Source organism: Nyctereutes procyonoides, unplaced genomic scaffold (genome assembly GCF_905146905.1).
Source record: "Nyctereutes procyonoides isolate TBG_1078 unplaced genomic scaffold, NYPRO_anot_genome, whole genome shotgun sequence".
Taxonomy (NCBI): domain Eukaryota; kingdom Metazoa; phylum Chordata; class Mammalia; order Carnivora; family Canidae; genus Nyctereutes; species Nyctereutes procyonoides.
This window is the reverse complement of record NW_026575131.1, coordinates 53326383-53351133: the sequence shown is the minus strand read 5'-3', so window position 1 is coordinate 53351133 and position 24751 is coordinate 53326383. Positions and strand designations below refer to the sequence as shown.

The window sequence follows — 24751 nt, the reverse complement described above, 5'->3', positions numbered from 1 at the left end:
GCCTCCATCTCCCTGTGTCCTCATATGGTCCTCACTCTCTACCTGTTTCCAAATTTTAAGAATTTATTTACTCATGAAAGACACACACAGAGAGAAAGAGAGAGCCAGAGACACAGGCAGAGGGAGAAGCAGGCTCCATGCAGGTAGCCTGATGTGGGACTCAATCCCAGTTCTCCAGGATCAGGCCCTGGGCTGGAGGTGGTGCTAAACCACTGAGCCACGGGGGAGCCCCAATGTTTCCAAATTTTGAATAAGGACACCAGTCCTGTTGGATCAAGACCACCCTAATTATGTCATACAACTAAGCTCTTTAAAGACCCTGTCTCCAAATACAGTCATATACTGAGGTCCTGGGGACTAGGACTTCCACATATGAATTTGGAGGCAGGGGACACAATTCAGCCTGTAATACTGCCTCCATTTTAAATATGGGGACATCAGATCTCGGAGAGTTAAAGTCACTTGTTTGGGGGACTTAACTGGGATGCCCATCTGACTCTCCATCATGCACATAATAACAGTGCTGGAAACTACAATGGATTCCTTCTTTGCTGGCTCATAGGTGGATCCCGTGCTGACCATGATCACCTATGTGGGGTTGAGCCTGTCTCTGCTGTGCCTCTTCCTGGCAGCCCTCACCTTCCTCCTTTGCCGACCCATCCAGAACACCAGCACCTCCCTCCACCTGCAACTCTCCATCTGCCTCTTCCTGGCCCACCTGCTCTTCCTCACAGGCATCAACCAGACAAAGCCCAAGGTAGGAGAATGAGTGAAACTCACTTTCTGTGAACAATTCTAGTGGCTTTGCCACTATGCACCTAAAGCCCAAGTAGGGGTTGCTGGATGTAGGAAGAAAGAAGAAAGGTCCAAAAATTTGAGTGAATAGTCCACCTTCCCATTGCCAAGAGCTGCTCATGTTAGTGCTGTCAAAAGTGGGTCTCTGGAAACAAGTGTTAGAAGGGAGTTCCCTGGCTATGAAATGGTGAAAATGGATGTGCCTGGGTGGTTCACTAAGCATCCGAGTCTTGTTTTTGGCTGAGGTCATGATCTCAGGGTCATGTGAACATGTGCCTCATCTGGCTCCACACTCAGCAGGAAGTCTAATTCTCCTCTCCTATTTCCTCCTCTTCTCATTCTCTCTCTCTCTCTCTCAAATAAATATTTAAGAAATGGTGAAAATCACATATCTAGTCAAACTAATTTAACTTAGCAATCTTGAAACTCAAGCAGAGGAAGTAACTTGGCTGAAATCATATAATAGGTTTTGTGAGGTTTTATTTTTTTTAAGATTTTATTTATTTATTCATGAGAGACAGAGAGAGACAGAGGCAGAGACAGAAGCAGACTCCATGCAGGGAGCTCGATGTGGGACTCAATCTCAGGACTCCAGGATCACACCCTGGGCTGAAGGCAGGTGCCAAACCTCTGAGCCACCCAGGGATCCCCGGTTTTGTGAGATTTTAGATAAGAACCTGATTGTCCTTCATTTAATCCAGGGCACACAGATCTACACCAGCATTTTCCAGCAGAACTTCCTGTGAGGATGAAAGTGTTCTGTATCTCAACTCTTCAGATTATGGTAGACATTGGCCATTACGTGGCTTTTAAGCACTTGACATGTGGCTGTGTAACTAAGGAAGTGACTCTTAAATTGTGTTTAATTTTAATGAATTTTAATGTAGATAGCCCCATGACTGTCTCCTAGCCACAAGTTAGACTGAGCAGATCTGTAGATATCAAGCTTATCTAGCAGATTAAGAAGGATCCTGAGGTGTTTATTTTGTGATTAATTGTGATTTATTTTGTGATAATATAGTTCATCTAAAGCCATTAGGTCATCTTTCAGCACTTTGCTAAATGAAAACTTTTAACATAGGATAGTCATCTTTCTCAAATAGTGTCATATTCATGAGCAAAATTAATGTAAACTAAAGGTCTAAAATTGTTTCTCAGGCCTAACTGGTCAGCAGTTGTTTTTTGTTGAGTCTGCTTGATGGTTTTTATTTTATTTTTTTTATTTATTTATGATAGTCACACAGAGAGAGAGAGAGAGAGGCAGAGACACAGGCAGAGGGAGAAGCAGGCTCCATGCACCGGGAGCCCGACGTGGGATTCGATCCCGGGTCTCCAGGATCGTGCCCTGGGCCAAAGGCAGGCGCTAAACCGCTGCGCCACCCAGGGATCCCCTGCTTGATGGTTTTTAATTTAAAAAAAGAGTTGCCAGCATCTGGGTTCTTACCTCAAATAATTGAAGGCAAGTTCTGAAAGAGACATTTGCACACCCATGTTCATAGCATTGCTCACAATATAGCCAAAGGTAGAAACAACCCAAGTGTCTTGACAGATGATGGGGTAAACCAAATGCAGTATATACATAGGATGGAATATTATTTAGCCTTAAAAAGTAAGGACTTCCTGATACCTGCTACAACATGGGTGAACTTGAGGACATGTGCTTAATGAAATAAGCTAATAACAAAAGGACTCGTCCTGTCTGATTCCACTCATAGAAGATCTCTAGAACAGTCATGCACAGCCACAGAGACAAAGAGTAGATAGTGAGAACCAGGGGCGTATGAGGGGGTGGAAAGTGAGTGTTTCAAGGGGAAAGATTTCTGTTTTGCAGAATGAAAAGAGTTCTGGAGATGGATGGTGGGGATGGCTGCATAACTGCATGAATGTACTTAACACAGGCATCAACTGAACTGAGAACCATCCACTCAAAAATTGTTAGCATGGTAAATTTTGTGTTATGTACTGTGTGTATTTTACCACAAATTTTTTAAAAAGCTGACAGCATTTAAGAACAGATTTTGTACAACAATTCAGATTTCCAGGTGTGTGTGTGTGTGTGTGAGTGTGTTATTTTTTTAAGATTTTATTTATTTATTCATGAGAGACATAGAGAGAGAGGCAGAGACACAAGAAGAGGGAGAAGCAGGCTCCCCACAAGGAGCCTGAGGTGGGACTCGATCCTGAACTCCAGGATCATGCCAAAGGCAGACGCTCAACGGCTGAGCCACCCAGGCATCCCGTGTGTGTGTGTGTGTGTGTGTGTGTGTGTGTGTGTGCATGCGTGCACGCGTGCACGCACACACGCACACGTTTTAAAGAAAAGAAGCAATGGCCATATTCAGTTCACATTCTTGCATGGAAACCACTGCTAGAGATGAAAGTAACTGCTGCTTCTCAGAAGGGTCACATGGCACAGTTTCAACTCCTGCCTATTCCTGAATGTTTGCCTGCTTGACAGATACGTGCTGCCTGCCTGGCCCTCCGCAGGTATTTGAGTTTGCCATGATGAACCGACCCAGAGAAGTATGGGAACTCATTCTAAGTATCTTGCTCTGCACAACTATGTTCCATTTACCTTGCATTCCCTTTGCTCCAAGAAATAGTGGATATTGTTCTCTGTGCACCTATCAAATTCTCCCAACTTTTGTCTCCTCTCCAGGTGTTGTGTTCCATCATCGCTGGGGCGCTGCACTACCTGTACCTGGCCTCCTTCACCTGGATGCTCTTTGAAGGGCTGCAGCTTTTCCTAACTGTCAGGAACCTCAGGGTGGCCAACTACATCAGTGCAGGGAAGTTCAAGAGGAGGTTCATATACCCTTTTGGCTACGGGATCCCAGCTGTGATTGTAGCTGTGTCTGCAGGTGTTGGACACAGCAATTATGGAACACATACTCAGTAAGCACAGTGTCTATGTCATGAGGAAGTAATAATATATGTATGAGCTCCCATGTATTAAACACCTGCTTTCTGAGCTGTTGTAGGCTCTGTGGGGACCCCAGGAAACAAAGCAGACAACAAGCAAATAGATATATGATATAATGTTAAACTATGACGGCTACCACCACAGAAAGCAAAGTAGAGAAATGGGAATATATATGAGGTGATATTTTAAATAGTGTGGTCAGGGGGACCGCTGAGAGGTAAATGCTCTATATCATATGTATCTGATTTTTTAAATGTCTTACTGTGTTAATCTCCTGTTGCTGCACTAACAAATGAGACCAAACTGGGTGGCTCAGAACAACACAATTTTATTATCTTAGAGTTCTGTAGGTCAGAAGTCCAACATGAGTCTCATTGAGCTAAAATCAAGGTATCAGCAAGTACATTCCTTCTTGGGACCATTCCAGGTGTTGCCCATATTCCTCAGCTTATGTCCCCTTTCCTCTGTCTTCAGAGCTGGCAACATTACACCTCTCTGAACATCCTTCATATCTCCTTCTGACTCTTCTGTCTCTCCTTTCCACTTCTAAGAATACTTGTGATTATATGGGATCCACTCAGGTAATCCAGGATAATCTCCCCATGCCAAGATCCTTGCACTCAATTATATGTGCAAAGTCCCTTTTGCTTTGTAAAGTAGCAATTAACAAATTCTGCGCATTAGGACTTGGACATATTTAGAGTGGTGAGAGGCTCATGTTATTCTGTCTATCACACTTATACACTGACCTTCTTTTGTAATTTGTTCTAACTTACAAAATTAAATTTAGTAACAAGTGGGCAATCATGGGTTTAGGGTGAATATAATTTTTGGAATGGAAACAATGTACACAATGTAATATTCCTCAGCCATTAGAAACGACAAATACCCACCATTTGCTTCGACGTGGATGGAACTGGAGGGTATTATGCTGAGTGAAATAAGTCAATTGGAGAAGGACAAACAGTGTATGGTCTCATTCATTTGGGGAATATAAAAAATAGTGAAAAGGAATAAAGGGGAAAGGAGAAAAATGAGTGGGAAATATCAGAAAGGGAGACAGAACATGAGAGACTCCTAACTGGGAAATGAACAAGGGGTGGTGGAAAGGGAGGTGGGCAGAGGGTGGGAGTGACTGGGTGATGGGCACTGAGGGGGGCACTTAATGGGATGAGCACTGGGTGTTATGTTATATGTTGTCAAATTGAACTCCAATAAAAAAGAAACAATGTACAAAAAAGTATCCATTGAACTAAGCAGTAAACAACTTACTTTAGAAATGCAACTTGAGAAAAGAGTACTGTCTTTTATGGATGAAAATCAGAGTTGAAACTAATATTTTTGTTACTAAAAGCCAAATACGTGTTTATCCTGTTATTGGTCTATTGCATTGATTTTCAGCTAGGGGTGATTTTTTTTTCCTCCACACGGGACATTCAGCAGTGTCTGAAGACCTTTTTGATTGTCACAACTTGGAGGGGTGGCCCGACATGCTGCTAAATGTTTTGTGATGCACAGGCCAACCCTACCATGAAGAACCATGGGCCCCAAATGTCAGCAGTGCCAAGACGGAAGAACTCTGGTCTATTCAAAGTCACCGCTCTGAGTTTGTAATTGAATTCTGATAGTGGAAGGACATGGTGGCATTCAGTAGGTCCCCTATGCTTAACTGAATGGTCTGGACAACTATGCCAGAATGTAGGTCTTCCGTGAATAGTAACCATTGTTCATTTTTTTCTCCATGTTATGACTGTCATTGTTATATTATTTACTTCTCCTTGACCAGTTCCTGTGCCCATTTTTCTTCCTGTTTCAGTTTAGAGGCAGATTTTTTTTAAATGCATTTGCTTCTTTTTATGAAGATCTGGAAAGTTGTTTATTCTGTTTTTCAGCTGCTGGCTCAGCTTTCATGGAAAATTCATTTGGAGCTTCTTGGGACCTGTTTTTGTTATTGCTTTGGTGGGTTTATAATTTTTGTTGTTGCTTTGAATATATAAAATACCATGTTTAGCTGATATGACAAAGGGATAATTGGATAAATACCTATGTAAATTTTCTTTAGAGTCCTTGGACTTAGAACAAACATACCAAGAGACTATGGACACTTTTCTTTGTGGAAACAGTCACATCTGAGCTGAAATTAAGACATTATATGTTACCTTGTTGGCATCAGTGATGATTTGGCTTTCTGAAAAAAATTGGCCAAGGTCAATCAGCTTTTTAAAATTATAATAAGAATATTTAGCATGAGCTGTATCTTCAAAGTAAAATTTTAGGTGCATGATGCTGTATTGTCAACCATAGGCATGATGTCATACAGCTGAGTTCTAGAGCATAATCAGCTTGCATGAATAGAATATTATACCTCCTGAATTATAACTCCTTATATCACTTCTCCACCACTCCGCTCTGATACCACTATCCTACTCTCTGCTTCTATGTCTTTGACTATTTTAGATACCTCATGCAATAATGAGGTGATTGGAATGGTGATTGGTATGATGGAATCATACCATATTGGTCCTTCTGTGACTGGCTTACTTCACTTAGCATAATGTCCTAAAGGTTCATCCATGTGGTCACATATTGTAAGGTTTCCTTCTTTTTTAGGGCCGAGTAATATTCTACTGTGCCTATCCATCTATTTATCCAACTAGCTATCTCTATCACATCTTCTTTATCCATTCTGCTAATGGACACCTAGGTTGTTTAAACATCTTGGCTATTGTGAACAATGCTGCAATAAATATGGGAGTGGATATCTCTTCAAGATTGGGGTTTCAGTTCTTTAGGATAAGCACCCAGAAGTGAGACTGCTGGATCATATGTCAGTTATATTCTTAATATTTTGAAGAAGCTCCATACTGTTGTCTTCAGCAACTGCACCAATTTACATGCCCACCAACAGCGCACAGGGGTTCCAATTTCTCCACAGGTTTACCAACATTTTATCATTCTCATTTTCAAATAACTTAAAATTCACAAGAAGTTGCAAAAATAATACAGAGAGTCCCAGGTAGCCCTCACTCAGCTTTCCCCAAAGATAATGTTTTACATAATCATAGCAAAATATCAAAACCAGGAAAATGACATTGGTATAGTCACATCAACTAGACTACAGACCTTATTTGGATTTCATTTCTGAACTGATAAAATATATTTGCAAACAAAATCTGATTGTCAATCTTGGGGGGTTTTAATGGTTGTATAAAACATTTAATACATAATTTTTAAATTTTATTATGCAAAAGGCATGCCAATGGGTGGGGGAAAAAACACCTTAGTAAATACAAGCACCAAAATGGAAATAGTGCTTATCTCTGTGTATTGAGTTTCTTCTCTGGAATTTCAGATAAGTTCTGTTTGTTTTTCTGCATTTTCCTAATTTTGGATAATGACCATATATTGCTTCTCTGATCAGAAAAAAAGAAAGCTAATTTTTAAAAATCAGGGCATATATCCAGTGAGTTTCAGGAATCTGAAACATATTTTACAAGTTTCAAGAATAAATTCCTATGCTATTTCCTATTTAATTATAAATATTGGGTATTAGCCTACTTTAAATTGTCCTTCATGTCCCTTCCACAGATCAATTTGTCCTTCTATCTGACCACCCTGTACATTTTAAAAGACCAGCTTAGCTCCCTCAATAACGAAGTATCCAGGATGCACAATACAAGGTACGTGGGTACAGAGCCAGAAAATGCAAAAGAGATTGGGTTTTTTTTCCTCCAGACTATTTCACTGTATAAAGTGAGGGCAGTGATTCTAAACTGGGAGCAATTTCCTAAAGACATTTTTGGTTATCACAACATGGGATGGGCGATGAAGAGGGGAAAGTTGCTACTGGCATCTAGATGTCAGAGGCCAGGAATGTTGTTAAATATCCTACAACACACAGTACAGCCCCTGCCACAGAGATGATCCAACCCAAATGTCGGTAGTGCTAAGGTTGAGAAACTCTGAGTTAGGAGAATAATTTAGCCTTTGCAGTTTTCTCCATTTTTTATGATTTAGGAAACTTATATGGTCCAGGTGAAAAGCACAGTTATCCAGTATATGAACCTCTAAGGATTTCTAAAGAAGTCATTTTCAGTACTTAATATTATGAACTATATATTGTAATTAATATTGTATAAACTTACTGTTTTATGCAGGTGTTATTTAGGTACAGAGTAAGAATAATAGATCAAGAGACAGCTCCCATTGAAAAGATAATTTGTTATACTCACAGACCTCAAGAGGAAGGGCATGTTGTGCCAGGAGAGGGAGGATGTCCTGGGGAAAAACACCAGAGTTGGCTAGGAGGCAGAGAGAAAGGAGAAATTGTAGGCAAGTGCTTTTATTGTGGTGTCTGTGGGAAGAAGGTGAAGCGGGGTAAACAGTTTCAGATAGCTTGAAAAATTAGTGGGCTCCCAGGCATAGGGGCTGTCTCCAGTTGTTTAGTATCTGGCCTTGGGGTGATTAAGGCAGGTGGATAGTGGCCTGGAATGTGACAGCCCCACAAAGGAGGTGGTTGAGGGTGTGGGCTCTGGATTGATTGGTTTGCATTCGAAAGGCATGTTCTAAGAATTGGCTAACTCCAGGAGGAGGAGGCACTCCATATTCAGCCAGGTTCCACCTGTCGGAGCAACAGAATACAGAAAATAAAAAACATAGTTAATACATTTTTAGCATATAATTATAATAAATGCCATTATATTAATATCATGAATACTGGAACATATCCTATTTCAATATACCAAACATAAATATATATGTTTTGTATTATGTAATATATTACTTTCTATAAATAATGACATGAGATATATAACACTTCACAATATATTATCCTAGCATTACATATCAGTGAATCTCTATAACACTCCTGCCAGGGGTAATCATGTTGAACAGGTTGACATTCTAAGTAGTCCCAAGCCCTGCAGCAAGAGTGAGAGATGGGAGAGAAAGCGTTGCCATGAGCTATGGAGCTGAGATGAATAGCATCGTTCTGCATCTTTGTTTTGGCAGGATGCTGACGTTCAAAGCCATTGCTCAGCTTTTCATTTTGGGCTGTTCTTGGAGCATTGGCTTCTTTCTGGTGGAAGGAGTCCTGGACCCCATCAGGTCCATAGTGGCCTATTCCTTCACCATCATCAATGTCTTACAGGGCATCTACATCTACTTGGTCTACTGCCTTCTCAATCACAAGGTAAACCAGTCTACCCTCCACACATTCCCCTGCCTGTTGGTGTCTCATGTTTTACTGCTACTTTTTGTCTCTTGGACTTCTCCAGTGCTTGAGTAATGGTTGTGTATGTGTGTGTGCAGGGGGCTCTTTCTTCCACATCTTAACATTTGTCCCAGGGATCACCTTTCCAAGATTGTCTCTCTTGCTTCTAGTCATTTGAACTTGCACTGGATAGAGCTATACAAGGTCCACAATGAGACCCTGAGAGTCTTACAATGAGAAAATACGCGCACACACACACAAATGGGGAAGGGATAGTAAATACTGAGAAAATCTTGCTTAGGACTTGATTTAGGAAAAATCCCCAACTATGAAAACAAGTCTGGATTGTTACATTTGAAAACTGAATTTGTAAATTGTAAATGTGGGCTAATTCTTAGAAAGAAAAAAGAAACAAATGTCCCTTTGGAGGGACATTATTTTAGGCATTATGGCATGAGAGCTATGATATAATGATTTTTATGTGATGCCCAACTTTTATAAACTGCAGTGCAAAGCACAAATATCTTGGGATTTGCTAATTTTACAAGGATCTCTGAATATTTTGATATTCTAATCATTGTCTTGGGTATGTCTGCCTTGTTACGATTCTTTTTTAGAGTTTCACTTCTTAAATTATCTGGTCTAATTTGCCAGATTTTTATTTGTATATAGTAAGGATTGACAAACTTTTCTTGAAGTGTCAAATAGTAAATAGTTTTGGCTGTTAAAGAAATATTCTTGCTGTGGCAGCTATTCACTTGTGCTCTAGTAGCATGAAACTGCCCATAGACAATATGCCACTGAATGGGCAATGGCTGCATGCCCATAAAACTTTATTTACAAAAACAAGTAGTGGATTGCATTGGGCCTGGGGGAGTACGTTACTGATTCCTGGCCTACTGTGTTTTGAAAATTCTCTGACATCACAGTCATTGATTTCATGAGCTTGCATATTTTTATAAGATTTTCAATTTCACTTTGCAATCATTTGCATTGGGACTTACTGATTGGATCTTTTACTGTCTGGTAGAATTATGGATGTGGAGAAGTACAATAAGCACTACATATAATGCAATTAATTTTTTTTTATTTTTAAGTCATCTCTCTACCCTGTGTGGTGCTCAAATTCACAACCCTAAGACCAAGAGTCACATGCTCTACTGACTGAGCTGCCAGGCATCCCACATGTAATGCAATTAATGGTCAATCATTAAATGTGACTAGTTAACAAAATGAAGTAAATCTTTATCAATCATTTCATTGCAATTTAAATTTAAAATACAATAAAAAATTTAATAAAATTGATTCTTTAGAAACCAGGAAAAATAAGACAGCAGGCAAAGATACACAAATACAACTATTACAAAACTTACCAAATTTCAGTGTATTTTAAAATGCCAACACTGAAAAAAATTTTTAATGCCAACACTGGATGTTCAGTTATGTTATCTGGTACCACTAGATTTGGTCTTCACTTTCGCAAGTGAAGGAATATTATACTATATTTATTTTTATCACTTCCTAGGATTGATTACATTAATTTTGTAAGACCCAAAAGATAAAAAATTCTCTCTCCTACCAGCCAACTTTATTTTTTTAATTCCAGTATAATTTTTTTAATAATAAATTTATTTTTTATTGGTGTTCAATTTGCCAACATACAGAATAACACCCAGTGCTCATCCCGTCAAGTGCCCACCTCAGTGCCTGTCACCCATTCACCCCCACCCCCCGCTCTCTTCCCCTTCCACCACCCCTAGTTTGTTTCCCAGAGTTAGGGGTCTTCATGTTCTGTCTCCCTTTCTGATATTTCCTACCCATTTCTTCTCCCTTCCCTTCTATTCTCTTTCACTATTATTTATATTCCCCAAATGAATGAGACCATATAATGTTTGTCCTTCTCCGATTACTTATTTCACTCAGCATAATACCCTCCAGTATGTTAGTTTCAGGTGTGTGATGTAGTGAGTCAACAATTCTGTACATTACTCAGTGATCATCATGATATGTGGACTCTTAATCCCCTTCACCTATTTCACCCATCCCCCCCACCCACGTCCCTCTGGCAACCACCAGTGTGTTCCTTGTAGTTAAGCATCTGTTTCTTTTCTGTCTCTTTTTTCATTGTTTGTTCATTTGTTTTGTGTCTTTCAGTCCATATGTGAGTAAAATCATATGGTATTTGTCTTTCTCTGACTTATTTCACTTAGCATTATACCATCTAGGTCCATCCATAATGTTGCAAATAGCAAGGTTTCATTCTTTTTTATGGCTGAGTAATATTTCATCACACAGACACACACACACTCCACTTCTTCTTTGTCCATTCATCTATTGATGGACACTTAGGATGCTTCCATAATTTTCCTACCAGCCAAGCTTAAAGGATAATCTAATGATGGGTTTATGATGAGGACAAGACTCAGCATCACCTTCTGAGTTGATTCAAACTCAAACTCTTAGCTTATTTATCTATGGGACCTTATAAATTCATGATTTTTACATACAATTTTAACTTTCCCCTAAATAACTTAGTCTCAGACCTATCCATATGGCATCTACAAGAGACCCACTGTAGACCCAAAGACATCTCCAGATTGAAAGTGAATGAGAACCATCCAAATGGACTTCTAAAGAAAGCTGGGATAGCACTCCTTATATCAGAAAATTAGATTTTAAACCAAAGACGGTAGTAAGAGATGAAGATCAACATTATATTATACTTAAAGTGTTTATCCAACAAGAAGATCTAATAATTGTAAATATTTATGCTCCTACTTAGGAGCAGCCAATTATATAAAACAATTAATAACCAAACCAAAGAAACACATTGATAAAAATACAGTAATAGTAGAGGACTTTAACACTGCACTCACAGCAATGGACAGATTATCTAAGCAGAAGATCAAAGAAACAGAGGCTTTGAATGAGACACTGGACCAGATGGACTTCACAGATATATACAGAGCATTCTACCCTGAAACAACAGAATACACAGTCTTCTCGAGTGCACATAAAACATTCTCCAGAATAAATCACATACTGGTCACAAATCATGTCTCAACCAGTACCAAAAGATTGGGATCATTATCTGCATAATATCAGACCACAATGCTTTGAAACTAGAACTCAACATCACAAGAGGAAATTTGGAAGGAACTCAAATACTTGGAAGTTAAAGAGCATCCTACTAAAGAATGAATGGGTCAACCAGGAAATTAGAGAAGAATTTTAAAAATTCATGGAAACAAATGAAAATGAAAACACAACTGTTCAAAATGTTTGGGATGCAGCAAAGGCAGTCCTAAGAGGGAAGTATATAGCATTACAGGCCTTTCTCAAGAAACTAGAAAAGTCTCAAATACCAAGCTAAACCTAAAGGAGCTGAAGAAAGAACAGAAAATAAGCCTCAACCGAGCAGCAGAAGAGAAACAATAAAGATTGGAGCAGAAATCAATGAAATAGAAATCAAAAGAACAGAACAGATCAATGAAACTGGAAGGAGGTTCTTGGAAAGAATTAATAAGATCCATAAACCCTAGCCAGACTTATCAAAAAGAAAAGAGAAAGGACCCAAATAAATGCAATCATAAACAAAAGAGGAAATATCACAACCAACACCAAAGAAATGCAAACAATTCTGAGAACATATTATGAGCAACTATATGCCAATAAATTTGATAATCTGGAAGAAATGGATATATTCCTAGAAACATATAAACTATCAAAACTGAAACAGGAAGACATAGAAAACCTGAACAGACCCATAGCCAGCAAGGACATTGAAGCAGTCATCAAAAACTTCCCAACAAACAAGAGTCCAGGACCAGCTGTTTTCCCAGGGGAATTCTACAAAACGTTTAAAGAAGAAAAAATACCGGGATCCCTGCGTGGCGCAGCGGTTTGGCGCCTGCCTTTGGCCCAGGGTACGATCCTGTAGACCCGGGATTGAATCCCACATCGGGCTCCCGGTGCATGGAGCCTGCTTCTCCCTCTGCCTATGTCTCTGCCTCTCTCTCTTTCTCTCTCTGTGACTATCATAAATAAATAAAAATTTAAAAAAATTTAAAAAAAAAGAAGAAAAAAAACCTATTTTTCTGAAACTGTTTCAAAAAATAGAAATGGAAAGAAAACACAAATAACCCAGTCAAGAAACGGGCAGAAGACATGAACAGACATTTCTCCAAAGAAGACATACAATAGCAAACTGACACATGAAAAAATGCTTCACATCACTTGGCATCAAGGAAATACAAATCAAAACCACCATGAGATACCATCTCACACCTGTCAGAATGGCTAAAATTAAAAAGTCAGGAAACAATAAATGTTGGCAAGGATGTGGAGAAAAGAGAATCCTCTTACACTGTTGGTGGTAACACAAGCTGGTACAGCAACTCTGGAAGACAGTATAGAGAGGTTCCTCAAGAAGTTAAAAATAGAGCTACCCTATGATCCAGCAATTGCGCTACTAGATATTTACCCCAAATATACAAATGTAATGATTACTCAGCCATTAGAAACTGCAAATATCCACCATTTGCTTCAACGTGAATGGAACTGAGGGTTTTATGCTGAGTGAAGTCAATTGGAGAAGGACAAATATATGGTTTCATTCATACAGGAAATATAAAAAATAGTGAAAGAGATTATAGGGGAAAGGAGAGAAAATGAGTGGGAAATATCAGAGAGTACCCTCTCAGAACATGAGAGACTCCTAACTCTGGGAAACGAACAAGAGGTAGTGGAAGGGGAGGTGGGTGGGGGGATGGGGTGACTGGGTGATGGGCACTGAGGAGGGCACTTGATGGGATTAGCACTGGGTATTATACTATATGTTGGCAAATCGAACTCCAATAAAAAATACTAAATAAATTAATTAAATTTTTTAAAAGACCAGTTTAAAAAAAAAAATAAAACACAAATGTAATGATTCAAAGAGGCACCTGCACCCCAATGTTGATAGCAGTAATGTCCACAATAGCCAAATATGGAAAGAGCCCAGATGCCCATCAACAGAAGAATGTATAAATATGGAGATATATATATATACATATACATATATATATACATATATATATACACATACACAATGGAATATTACCCAGCCATCCCAAAGGATGAATACTTACCATTTCCATCAACATGGATGGAATTGGAGGGTATTATGCTGAGTGAAACAAGTCAATAAGAGAAAGACACCTATCATATGGTTTCCCTCATATGTGGAATATAAGAAACAGCACAGTGGACCAAGGGGTAGGGAGGGAAAACTGAGTGGGAAGTCATCAGAAGGGGAAAAAACCATAAGAGACTCTTAACTCTAGGAAACAAACTGAGGGTTGCTGGGGAGAGAGGAGCTGGGTCGGGGGTGGGGCAACTGGGTGATAGACATTAAGTAGGGCATGTGATATGATTAGCACTGGATATTGTACTCAACTGATAAATTATTGAACTCTACATCTGAAAGTAATGATGTACTATATGTTGGCTAATTGAATTTAAATTTAAAAATAGTTAATAACCTCAATTGTAAAAAAAAAAACTATTAAAAAAACAGTAAAACTTAGTCCCCAAATTTTTGTTTGTTCAGCTTCATGTAATCTAATATCCTGCCATTATATATATTAATCTGGTCTGATAGATTTTTAATTTATTTGAATTCAATTAGAAATAAATACCTTATAGTACATTGTAACCAGCAAGATCATACAATTATATCACACGTTATAGTTACTAGAATATTCTAGAGGTTTTATATCTCAAGAGGCAAGGGAAGAATTCTTCTCAGTTTTTCTAAGACAGCTAATACACCATTTCGCTAAACCTCTGGAGCGAAGCATCTCTGTTTTTGTTACAGTTCCTTATTTTGGGTCAGCTGTCCAATTTGCCCATTTTCCTTATTATTTTCCCTTCCCTCCTTACATGGAAAAAAGTATGTGGTCATATTTAAACAGACATACTCAAAGAAAAATAACATCACATGTCAACACAGTCTTCTTTCCTAGGTGAATACATTTGCATATTTTTCATATTTTTTTGGGGGGGAGTTTCCTCAAATTTAATTGCAAGAAGCCATATCAGTGAACTTTTCATATTCTGTTACATTAAATATATCAGTTTATGTTGCTCTTTGGATAGTTTATCCTTCATATTTTCCCCGTGATTTTGTCACATTATGCATTGGTCCTTTGAAAAACTTAACAGAATTATAAAAGTCTTCCAAAAGTTGACACATCTCATTACACAGTATCAAAATAATCAACATTTGCTAATATCACCACTGATCTCATCAGTAAGTCTTAAAGTATTGGAAATCTGTCAGGTTCACAGTGATAGATAACAAGTTTTCCAAATTCTAATTTTCACTTGAAAGCTCAATTATGAACACATACTGTCAGTTTTCCTTAAGTAACAGATAAGTTTCATTTATTTTGGAGAAAATGTTTGCCAAATACCCAAATGTGAATAACCATGATTTGTCAGTCACGCATTTAAGAAAAAAAAAATGGTGGTTCATTAAAATGCAGCTACTTTACCATGCAACTTGATCACAGAAATGCTTTTCCTTAAGAAACCATAGAACTTGGTGTGCATGGGTGGCTCAGTTGGTGAAGTGTCTGCCTTTGGCTCAGGTCATGATCCTGGGGGCCTGGGTTCGAGCCCCACATCAGACTCCTGTTCAGTGGAAAGCCTGCTTCTCCCTCTACCCCTCACCCTCCACTCGTGCTCGCTCTCTCTCTCACTCTCTATCTCAAATAAGATCTTAAAAAAGAAAAAGAAACCATAGAACTTCAATAAGCAGGGGAAATGATTTATAAAAATTTTCCATTGTGTCATATGAACATTAAAAAGACATTCACTCAAAAAAAAAAAAAAAAGAGGGGCACCCACGTGGCACAGTCAGTCAAGCATCCAACTCTTGATTTCGGCCCAGGTCATGATCCCAGGGTCACGAAGTCAAGCCCTGCATCAGGCTGCATGCTGGGCATGGAGTCTGCCTAAGACCCTCTCTCTCTCTCTATATATATATATATATATTTTTTTATATTAACTTTTCTTTTTCCCAGAAGCAGCATGGCTTTTTAGAAGTTTACAGATTTGGCAGTCTTACAAATATCTCTAGTATGTTCCTTGTCCATGCTCTGGCTATCCAGGGAGCTCCGTGTAGCCTGCTCCTCTATTCTTTCCATTACTCCCTTGACATTTTGGAAGCATCCTTTTTCCTTGGACATCAGGGGTTCCAGACCCATCTAAAATGTCTTTCTTTAAGACATGGCCTTGGGGATGCCTGGGTGGCTCAGCAGTTGAGCATCTGCCTTTGGCTCAGGGCATGATCCCGGGATTGAGTCCCACATCCAGGGTCCCTGCATGGAGCCTGCTTCGCCCTCTGCCTATGTCTCTGCTTCTCTCTCTCTGTGTCTCTCATGAATAAATAAATAAAATCTTGGACAGCTCTGGTGGCTCAGCGGTTTAGCACTGCCTTCAGCCCAGGGTGTGATCCTGAAGACCCAGGATCGAGTCCCATGTCGGGCTCCCTACATGGGGCCTGCTTCTCCCTCTGCCTGTGTCTCTGCCTCTCTCTCTCTTTGTGTCTGTCATGAATAAATAAATAAAATTTTTAAAATAATAATAATAATAAATAAATAAATAAATAAATAAATAAATAAATAAATAAAATCTTTAAAAAAAAAAAAAAGACATGGCATTGACCACTCCCAAAGGAGCCTGGTGTATCAGATGAGTCCGTGTATCATTTGGCTGTCACCAGATGATATACAGAGATTGAGATATTTGGTTTGTGCTGACATTTGCAATTCAATTCCAACAAGACTAAATCCTTTCATAATTTAGCACTCTCTCCCATGAAACATTCAGCCTACTTCCTCTTTAGTAAATGTGCTTACACATCCTGCAAGACCTTCCAAGTCAGCTCTCTCCCGAGGTTTTATGCCAGTGTTTCCTGTTTCTGGGGGCAGAGAGCTCAACAGTATGAGCTTCAGTTGTAAACCTCAAGAGTATAGAGACATTTGAGCCATTTTTCTCTCTGTAATAGTGCACAGCTATAAGACTTGTACAATTTACATGTAAGAGACCACTTTCTTTTTTTAATTTTTATTTATTCATAAGAGACAGAGAGAGAGGCAGAGACATAGGCAGAGGGAGAAGTAGCCTCCCTGCAGAGAGCCTGATGCAAGACTTGATCCCAGGATCCCAAGATCATGACTTGAGTCAAAGGCAGACACTCAACCACTGGGTCACCCAGGTATCCTTAAAAGACCATTTTCAAGAAAAAGTATATTCTAAAATTTCTGTATAGTCTTTGTATGACCATTCTCTTACACCATACACAAAGATAAACTCAAAATGGTTGAAGGATCTAAATGTGAGACAAGAATCCATCAAAATCCTAGAGGAGAACACAGGCAACAACCTTTTTTAATTTGGCCACAGCAACTTCTTGCAAAATACATTTATGAAAGCAAGGGGAACAAAAGTAAAAATGTACTATTGGGTCTTAATCAGGATAAAAAGCTTCTGCACATCAAAAGAAACAGTCCACAAAACTAAAATACAACCTACAGAATGGGAGAAGATATTTGCAAATGACATATCAGATAAAGGGCTAGTATCCAAGATCTATAAAGAACTTATCAAACTTAACACCCAAGAAACAAACAATCCAATCATGAAATGGGCAGAAGACACGAACAGAAATTTCTCCAAAGAAGATATACACATAGCCAAGAAACACATGAGAGAATGCTTCACATCACTTGCCATCAGGGAAATACAAATCAAAACCACAATGAGATACCCCCTCACACCAGTGAGAATGGCGAAAATTCACAAGACAGGAAACAACAAATGTTGGAGAGGATGTGGAGAAGGGGAACCCTCTTGCACTGTTGGTGGGAATGCAAACTGATACAGTCACTCTGGAAAACTGTGTGGAGGTTCCTCAAGAAGTTAAAAATAGAGCTACCCTGTGACCCAGCAATTGCACTACTGGGTATTTACCCCAAAGATACTGATGTGGTGAAATGCCTGGACACATGCACCCCAATGTTCATAGCAGCAATGTCCACAATAGCCCAACTGTGGAAGGAGCCATGATGTCCTTTGACAGATGAATGGATAAAGAAGATGTGATATATATATATATAATTAAATATTCCTCAGCCATCAGAAAAGATGAATACCTACCATTTGCTTCAATGTGGATGGAACTGGAGGGTATTATGCTGAGTGAAATAAGTCAACTGGAGAAAGACAATCATCACATGGTTTCACTCATACATAAAATATAAGAAATAGTGAAAGGGATTATAAGGGAAGGGGGGAACTGAGTGGGAAAAATTAGAGAGGGAGACAAACCATGAGAGACTGCTAACTCTGGGAAACAAAGTGTTGCCGAAGGGGTGGGGGTGGCTGGGTGATGGACACTGTGGAGAGCACTTGATGGGATGAGCACTGGGTGTTATACTATATGTTGGCAAATTGAATTTAATTTTTTTAATAAATTTATTTTTTATTGGTGTTCAATTTGTCAACATATAGAATAACATGCAGTGCTCATCCTATCAAGTGCCCACCTCAGTGCCCACCACCCAGTCACCCCCCACCCCCTGCCCACCTCCCCTTCCACCACCCCTAGTTCGTTTCCCAGAGTTAGGAGACTTTCATGTTCTGCCTCCCTTTCTGATATTTCCCACTTATTTTTTCTCCTTTCCCCTTTATTCCCTTTCACTATTTTTTATATTCTCCAAATGAATGAGACCATATAATGTTTGTCCTTCTCTGATTGACTTATTTCACTCACCATAATACCCTCCAGTTTCATCCATGTCGAAGCAAATGGTAGGTATTTGTCGTTTCTAATGGCTGAGTAATATTCCATTGTATACATAAACCACATCTTCTTTATTTTTTTAATGTAAAAAAAAAAAGAACAAAGTCACTCTAGGGACAAAACTAACGCCTAATGATATGCTGGATGGTCAAGCTAACATTTAGCAATTAGGGACATCTGACTGGGAATCAAACTTGAGTGCTCTGCTTTTTAGGGAATATTGTGGGGGAACAATATCCCCTAAATATCACAAATGCTCTCATACTTTGTATTTCTTTTCACTATTTGCATTGCATGTTCATGAGGTATCATTTAGAATAATAACCATTTAGATATAGTCCTTAATGCACCATTTAAAATTATTTTCATGTTATAAACTTTAAATTAAGTTTTAAGTTTTATTACCTGAAGAGTGATATATAAATGTTGTTTGACACATACATGTGATATACGTATATGATTCATAAATATGATTCAAAATTAATTAAAATTTCATGAATTCCCAACACTACAATAAAGACATAAAATCATAGTTAACATCATTACTATCCATCTATTATCACTTATTCAATCAATTCATGGATACCTATTTGGAATGATGCATGCAGCATACTTCTTCAAAAGAGATAGGAACTGCAATGATCATTGGTGTACAAGTATCTGTCTGAGTCCCTGTGTTCAAATCTTTCAGATGTAGCTAGGAGTGGAATTGATGGATCATGTGGTATTTCTATTTGCATGTTAGAGGAACCACAGTGGTGTTCCACAATGGCAGCACCATTTTCCATTCTTACCAGCAATGTACAGAGGTTCCAAATTTCCTCATCCTCACCAATACTAGTTATCATTTAAAAAAAATCATATGGCCATCCTAGTAGGTATGAAGTGGTATCCCTCACAATGAATTGCCATTCAGCCATAAAAAAGGAATGAAGTTCTGATACACTCTACAGCAAGGATGAATCTCGAAAGCATTACACTTAGTGAAATGAGCCAAAGTTAATGGGCAAATATTGTGTGATTCCATTTAAATGAAATACCTACAATAGCCAAATTCATAGGAACAGAATGTAGATTAGAGGTTACCAGGGGCTGGGAAGTGGAGTTGGGAATGTATCGTTTAATGGTTATAGGGATGATATGAAAGTTTTAGAAATGGATAGTACTGATGGTTGCACAATGTCATGAATATAATTAACACCAGTGAATTGTATACCAAAAAAATGGTTACAATGGCAAATTTATGTTATATATGCTCCACCACAATGAAAATCATTTAAAAAAAAGAGTTAATGATATAAATGCACCTCACAAAACATTAACAGGAGAGTCACTATGGCCAATGACTAAGGTTGCAGGTCATTTGAAAAACTGGCAGGAAAGGGGAGGTATGAATTCACGCCTTCCTGAGCCTATTTTGTGGCACCCATCTCTTGTTCATAGTCTCTCTGAAATCATGCCCATTTTTGTGTGCTCACATGCTCAGGTACGAGAAGAATACAGGAATTGGTTCAAGAAAATGAAGAGAAGGACAGAAACTAACAACTATGACTTGTTTGGCTCAGTCACCCACACCAGAATGGTAGGATTTCCTCTTTTCCCATTCCATGCTTTTCCCCATGTTTGACCCTTCGTGATTTCATCCATTTGAGAATCCTGATCCTTGGGAGTAGTCTTCATGAATGAATACCATCAGCCAAGGGTGGAATCTTTCTAGAATTATTTGTACAAAACTCTCCTAACATAATTCACACTACTGTGAACTTCTTTGAAGGCAAAAACATGGAACTTCTCTGTTGTTCCAAAGACCTAGAGCTAGTCTAGTTCACAAAAGCAGACACTCCAGAGCCATAAGCAACAGAAACATGAAGGGAAAAGTTTCTTGTTTAAGTAAAACTTCTTCACAAGTTCAGAATGGTTACTAACCTTGACTGACTACATTAGGGTTGATAAGTTTTCTTAAAAGGAGAAGAGAATGGGTCTCAAGACAGCAGCAGTAGAAGGGACATAAAAGAAATACTGTTTGCTTCTCCTCAATATTTTATTATGAAAAATCTCAGACATAGAAAAGTTTTAATAATTTTACAATGAACATCCATATATGCACTACCTATAGTCTATAATTAACATTTTCATACAGTGGCTTTATTTCATATCTGCCCATCTATCCATCCCCAATCACTGCATGACCCTTTCTTATTTTTTATATGATCACATTTTAATCATTCAGTTTGTAGCTTTCAACAAGCCAAATCTGTTGCTTTTGTTCTTTGAGGTGAATCATCCAAGAACACGTAAATCAATCAGCAAAAAATTTTTTGGTCTATTATAGCTGTTCTGAATCCTAGGAGTCATCTCCGAATGAAATGAGTTAACACTAGTAAAGCATTTAGAGCAATGCTGTAGGTAGTAAGAGCCATATCAGTATTTGTTAGATAAAAGCTTAATGAATAGTGCAATCCCCACAGTGGAGATCATGGGCATTGAATATGTGTGCTCCCTTCAGTATTCCTGCTCACGGATTTATCTCAGAAGCTGGGGACACTTGGTTGCCTGAAACCCATGGTTGGAAGTTTGTTTCTTTTTTTTATAATAAATTTATTTTTTATTGGTGTTCAATTTACCAACATACAGAATAACACCCAGTGCTCATCCCGTCAAGTGCCCCCCTCAGTGCCCATCACCAGTCACCCCCACCCCCCCCGCCCTTCTCCCCTTCCACCACCCCTAGTTCATTTCCCAGAGTTAGGAGTCTTTATGTTCTATCTCCCTTTCTGATATTTCCCACACATTTATTCTCCCTTCCCTTATATTCCCTTTCACTATTATTTATATTCCCCAAATGAATGAGAACATATAATGTTTGTCCTTCTCCAATTGACTTACTTCACTCAGCATAATACCCTCCATTTCCTTTTCATGATGAACAGCTTTCTCTTTTGTCCCAGAGTCCTTCAAATCTAAGCCAGGCATTTCTTCCTCTTTGCTACTTCGGACCTTTAGAAAGGCCGGTGGGAATTGAATGAGGAGCTTGATTGAAAGGTGTAAATCAAAAGCTCAGAATTAATGCATCATTTATATACATAAGCTGTAACAATAATCTGAGAATGGTGTGGTTTAGTGGAAAGAGCAGAGTAGGGTAAGCGGGATACGGAGAAAGGGAGAAATAGAGCATGCAGACCTTCTGTTGGGAGTGAGAAATGAAGGGATCTCATCAACCCCTAGAAGGTGTTGAAGGTGGACCCATTATAGTTTCAGCTCAGCAACCTTCTCTTTAGCTGACCGTGAGCAGGTGTTTTCACCTCTGTGGTCCTCAGCTCCTGTCCGTTGAGGATGCTAAAACCATGTGATCATTCAACAAATATGCATGGACAGCCTGCTCTGTGCCAGTCACTGTCTACGCATTGAGAACATGATGGTAAAGAAGAGATGCTGTTCCGGCCTTAAGAGAATTCAGTCAGTGAAAAGATGGGGACTGAATAATCACCACTTAGGCAATGACTCACCCAGTTCTCATTCTGGCAGATTACTTGAAACCCCCAGCAGATAATCTTTTGATACAATAGCTTATATGGCTCCTTGATTTTAATCTGGAAAGTACCTGTTCTTTTACTTATAATTGGCATATCATTAATACATTTTCTTTCCCTTCTGTCAATTTCCCAAACGGAGATGGAAAAGACAGTGGGCTTTCCCGGGAAAAGCAGCAACTTATCTTCATGGCAACACGTAACCCACACTCCAGACGCATCATCTTGCTTTCCTGAGAGTAAAAAGGAAGAAGAGTAAAGCAACTTATTAAAATGCATTTGGGTAACTCTTCCATTATACCGTGGACATGTGAATGGAAATTATGTTTTTATTCCATAACACGGTTTGGAGAGCTTCCTTCAAGATCTTGACTCCTACTCTCTCCTATACTTGATATATATGTACCCAATTTGCTGTGAAAGCAAACTGTTTTCTTTCTCTCTCTTTCTTCCTCCCTTTCTCCCCCTCCTATGCTCCACACTCCCTCCTTCCTTCCTTCCGCCTTCCTTCAGTTTATATTGGAGCATGGCACTCTCTGCACCAATTTTCCCACTATGCCTGCCTGGTTTACATGAGTCTCATCTCTTTGGTGTATTTCCATATTCCATACTATTGTTTTCAAACTAGATGGTCTGATCATTTGAGAGAACGCTGGGTCTTTGATGCTGGAGACTCAAGAGAAAGACACAGGGCAGAGAATTTAAAGAATGAACTGCTAGTTTGAGCATATAAAGTTTGTGCTGATTTGCACAGTGTTTGACTAACTGTGGAATACTCGATACTGATATTATTGCTACTCCTAGCAACTGGTTGCTCCACTTGCTCTTCCATTTTATTCACATAATATGAGGATTTGAAGTTATCTATAAAATTTACATATCTGTGGCATGTTATTAAGGTAATTAAAATGAATTTTTCATTATTTGAAATAATGTGGTTTTTTAAACATAAAATTTATAACAGGAACTGAATGATTTACAGTTTTTCTCTTGCAGCAAAAATATGGGTGACAATTTCTTATGTGCTCCAGACTGGATGTACTCTGTCTTCATGTTCTCGGCTCTAACTACAATCTAAATTTGTGTTCTATTATCAAAGCCTCAAGAAATGGGGGAGTGGGGTGGGAAGGAGGGAGAGACAGAGATTGTTAACCTTGCCTGTCTTACAGTGCTAAAAAGCTTAGTACCAGTTTTGGAAAATCCTCTTGTAAGTTATCATCATGGTCAGAGTGATAATACTGATGATGATAAAGTTTGGTGTGATGTCTGTGGGTGGTTCCAAACAGCACTGATGAGATTCATTCACTCACTCATTACTGAAAGAAATACTCAGTTTGTTATGTTTCCCTATTTCTCCACATACAATGTTGAGGAAGATGGAAGAACATATAATAAAATGTACCAAACTGTAAAAATCGGCATATTACTTCAACATTCTTATGGATATGGATGACTTCTTTAAAAAAGACAATCTTAATCAATGCCCAGAAATCAATGGCATTTCTATACACTAACAATGAGACTGAAGAAAGAGAAATTAAGGAGTCAATCCCATTTACAATTGCACCCCAAAGCATAAGATACCTAGGAATAAACCTAACCAAAGAGGCAAAGGATCTATACCCTAAAAACTATAGAACACTTCTGAAAGAAATTGAGGAAGACACAAAGAGATGGAAGAATACTCCATGCTCATGGATTGGCAGAATTAATATTGTGAAAATGTCAATGTTACCCAGGGCAATTTACACGTTTAATGCAATCCCTATCAAAATACCATGGACTTTCTTCAGAGAGTTAGAACAAATTATTTTAAGATTTGTGTGGAATCAGAAAAGACCCTGAATAGCCAGGGGAATTTTAAAAAAGAAAACCATATCTGGAGGCATCACAATGCCAGATTTCAGGTTGTACTACAAAGCTGTGGTCATCAAGACAGTGTGGTACTGGCACAAAAACAGACACATAGATCAATGGAACAGAATAGAGAACCCAGAAGTGGACCCTGAACTTTATGGTCAACTAATATTCGATAAAGGAGGAAAGACGATCCACTGGAAGAAAGACAGTCTCTTCAATAAATGGTGCTGGGAAAATTGGACATCCACATGCAGAAGAATGAAACTCGACCACTCTCTTGCACCATACACAAAGATAAACTCAAAATGGATGAAAGATCTAAATGTGAGACAAGATTCCATCAAAATCCTAGAGGAGAACACAGGCAACACCCTTATTGAACTTGGCCACAGTAACTTCTTGCAAGATACATCCACGAAAGCAAAAGAAACAAAAGCAAAAATGAACTATTGGGACTTCATCAAGATAAGAAGCTTTTGCACAGCAAAGGATACAGTCAACAGAACTCAAAGACAACCTACAGAATGGGAGAAGATATTTGCAAATAACGTATCAGATAAAGGGCTAGTTTCCAAAAT

At 38.7% G+C, this 24751-nt stretch overlaps 1 protein-coding gene across 1 annotated transcript in view; it reads left to right on the top strand.

Moving 5' to 3' along the window:
* LOC129522233 (adhesion G protein-coupled receptor E4-like) overlaps nt 1-22572 on the top strand; it is a 36646-nt gene extending 14074 nt beyond the window's left edge. The window contains exons 8-14 of the mRNA XM_055344360.1: nt 563-757; nt 3455-3690; nt 5611-5677; nt 7307-7398; nt 8729-8909; nt 20270-20365; nt 22456-22572. Coding sequence (XP_055200335.1) covers nt 563-757; nt 3455-3690; nt 5611-5677; nt 7307-7398; nt 8729-8909; nt 20270-20365; nt 22456-22572 — 984 coding nt within the window. The remainder of the gene's footprint in view (nt 1-562; nt 758-3454; nt 3691-5610; nt 5678-7306; nt 7399-8728; nt 8910-20269; nt 20366-22455) is intronic.
* Nucleotides 22573-24751: the final 2179 nt, after the last annotated feature.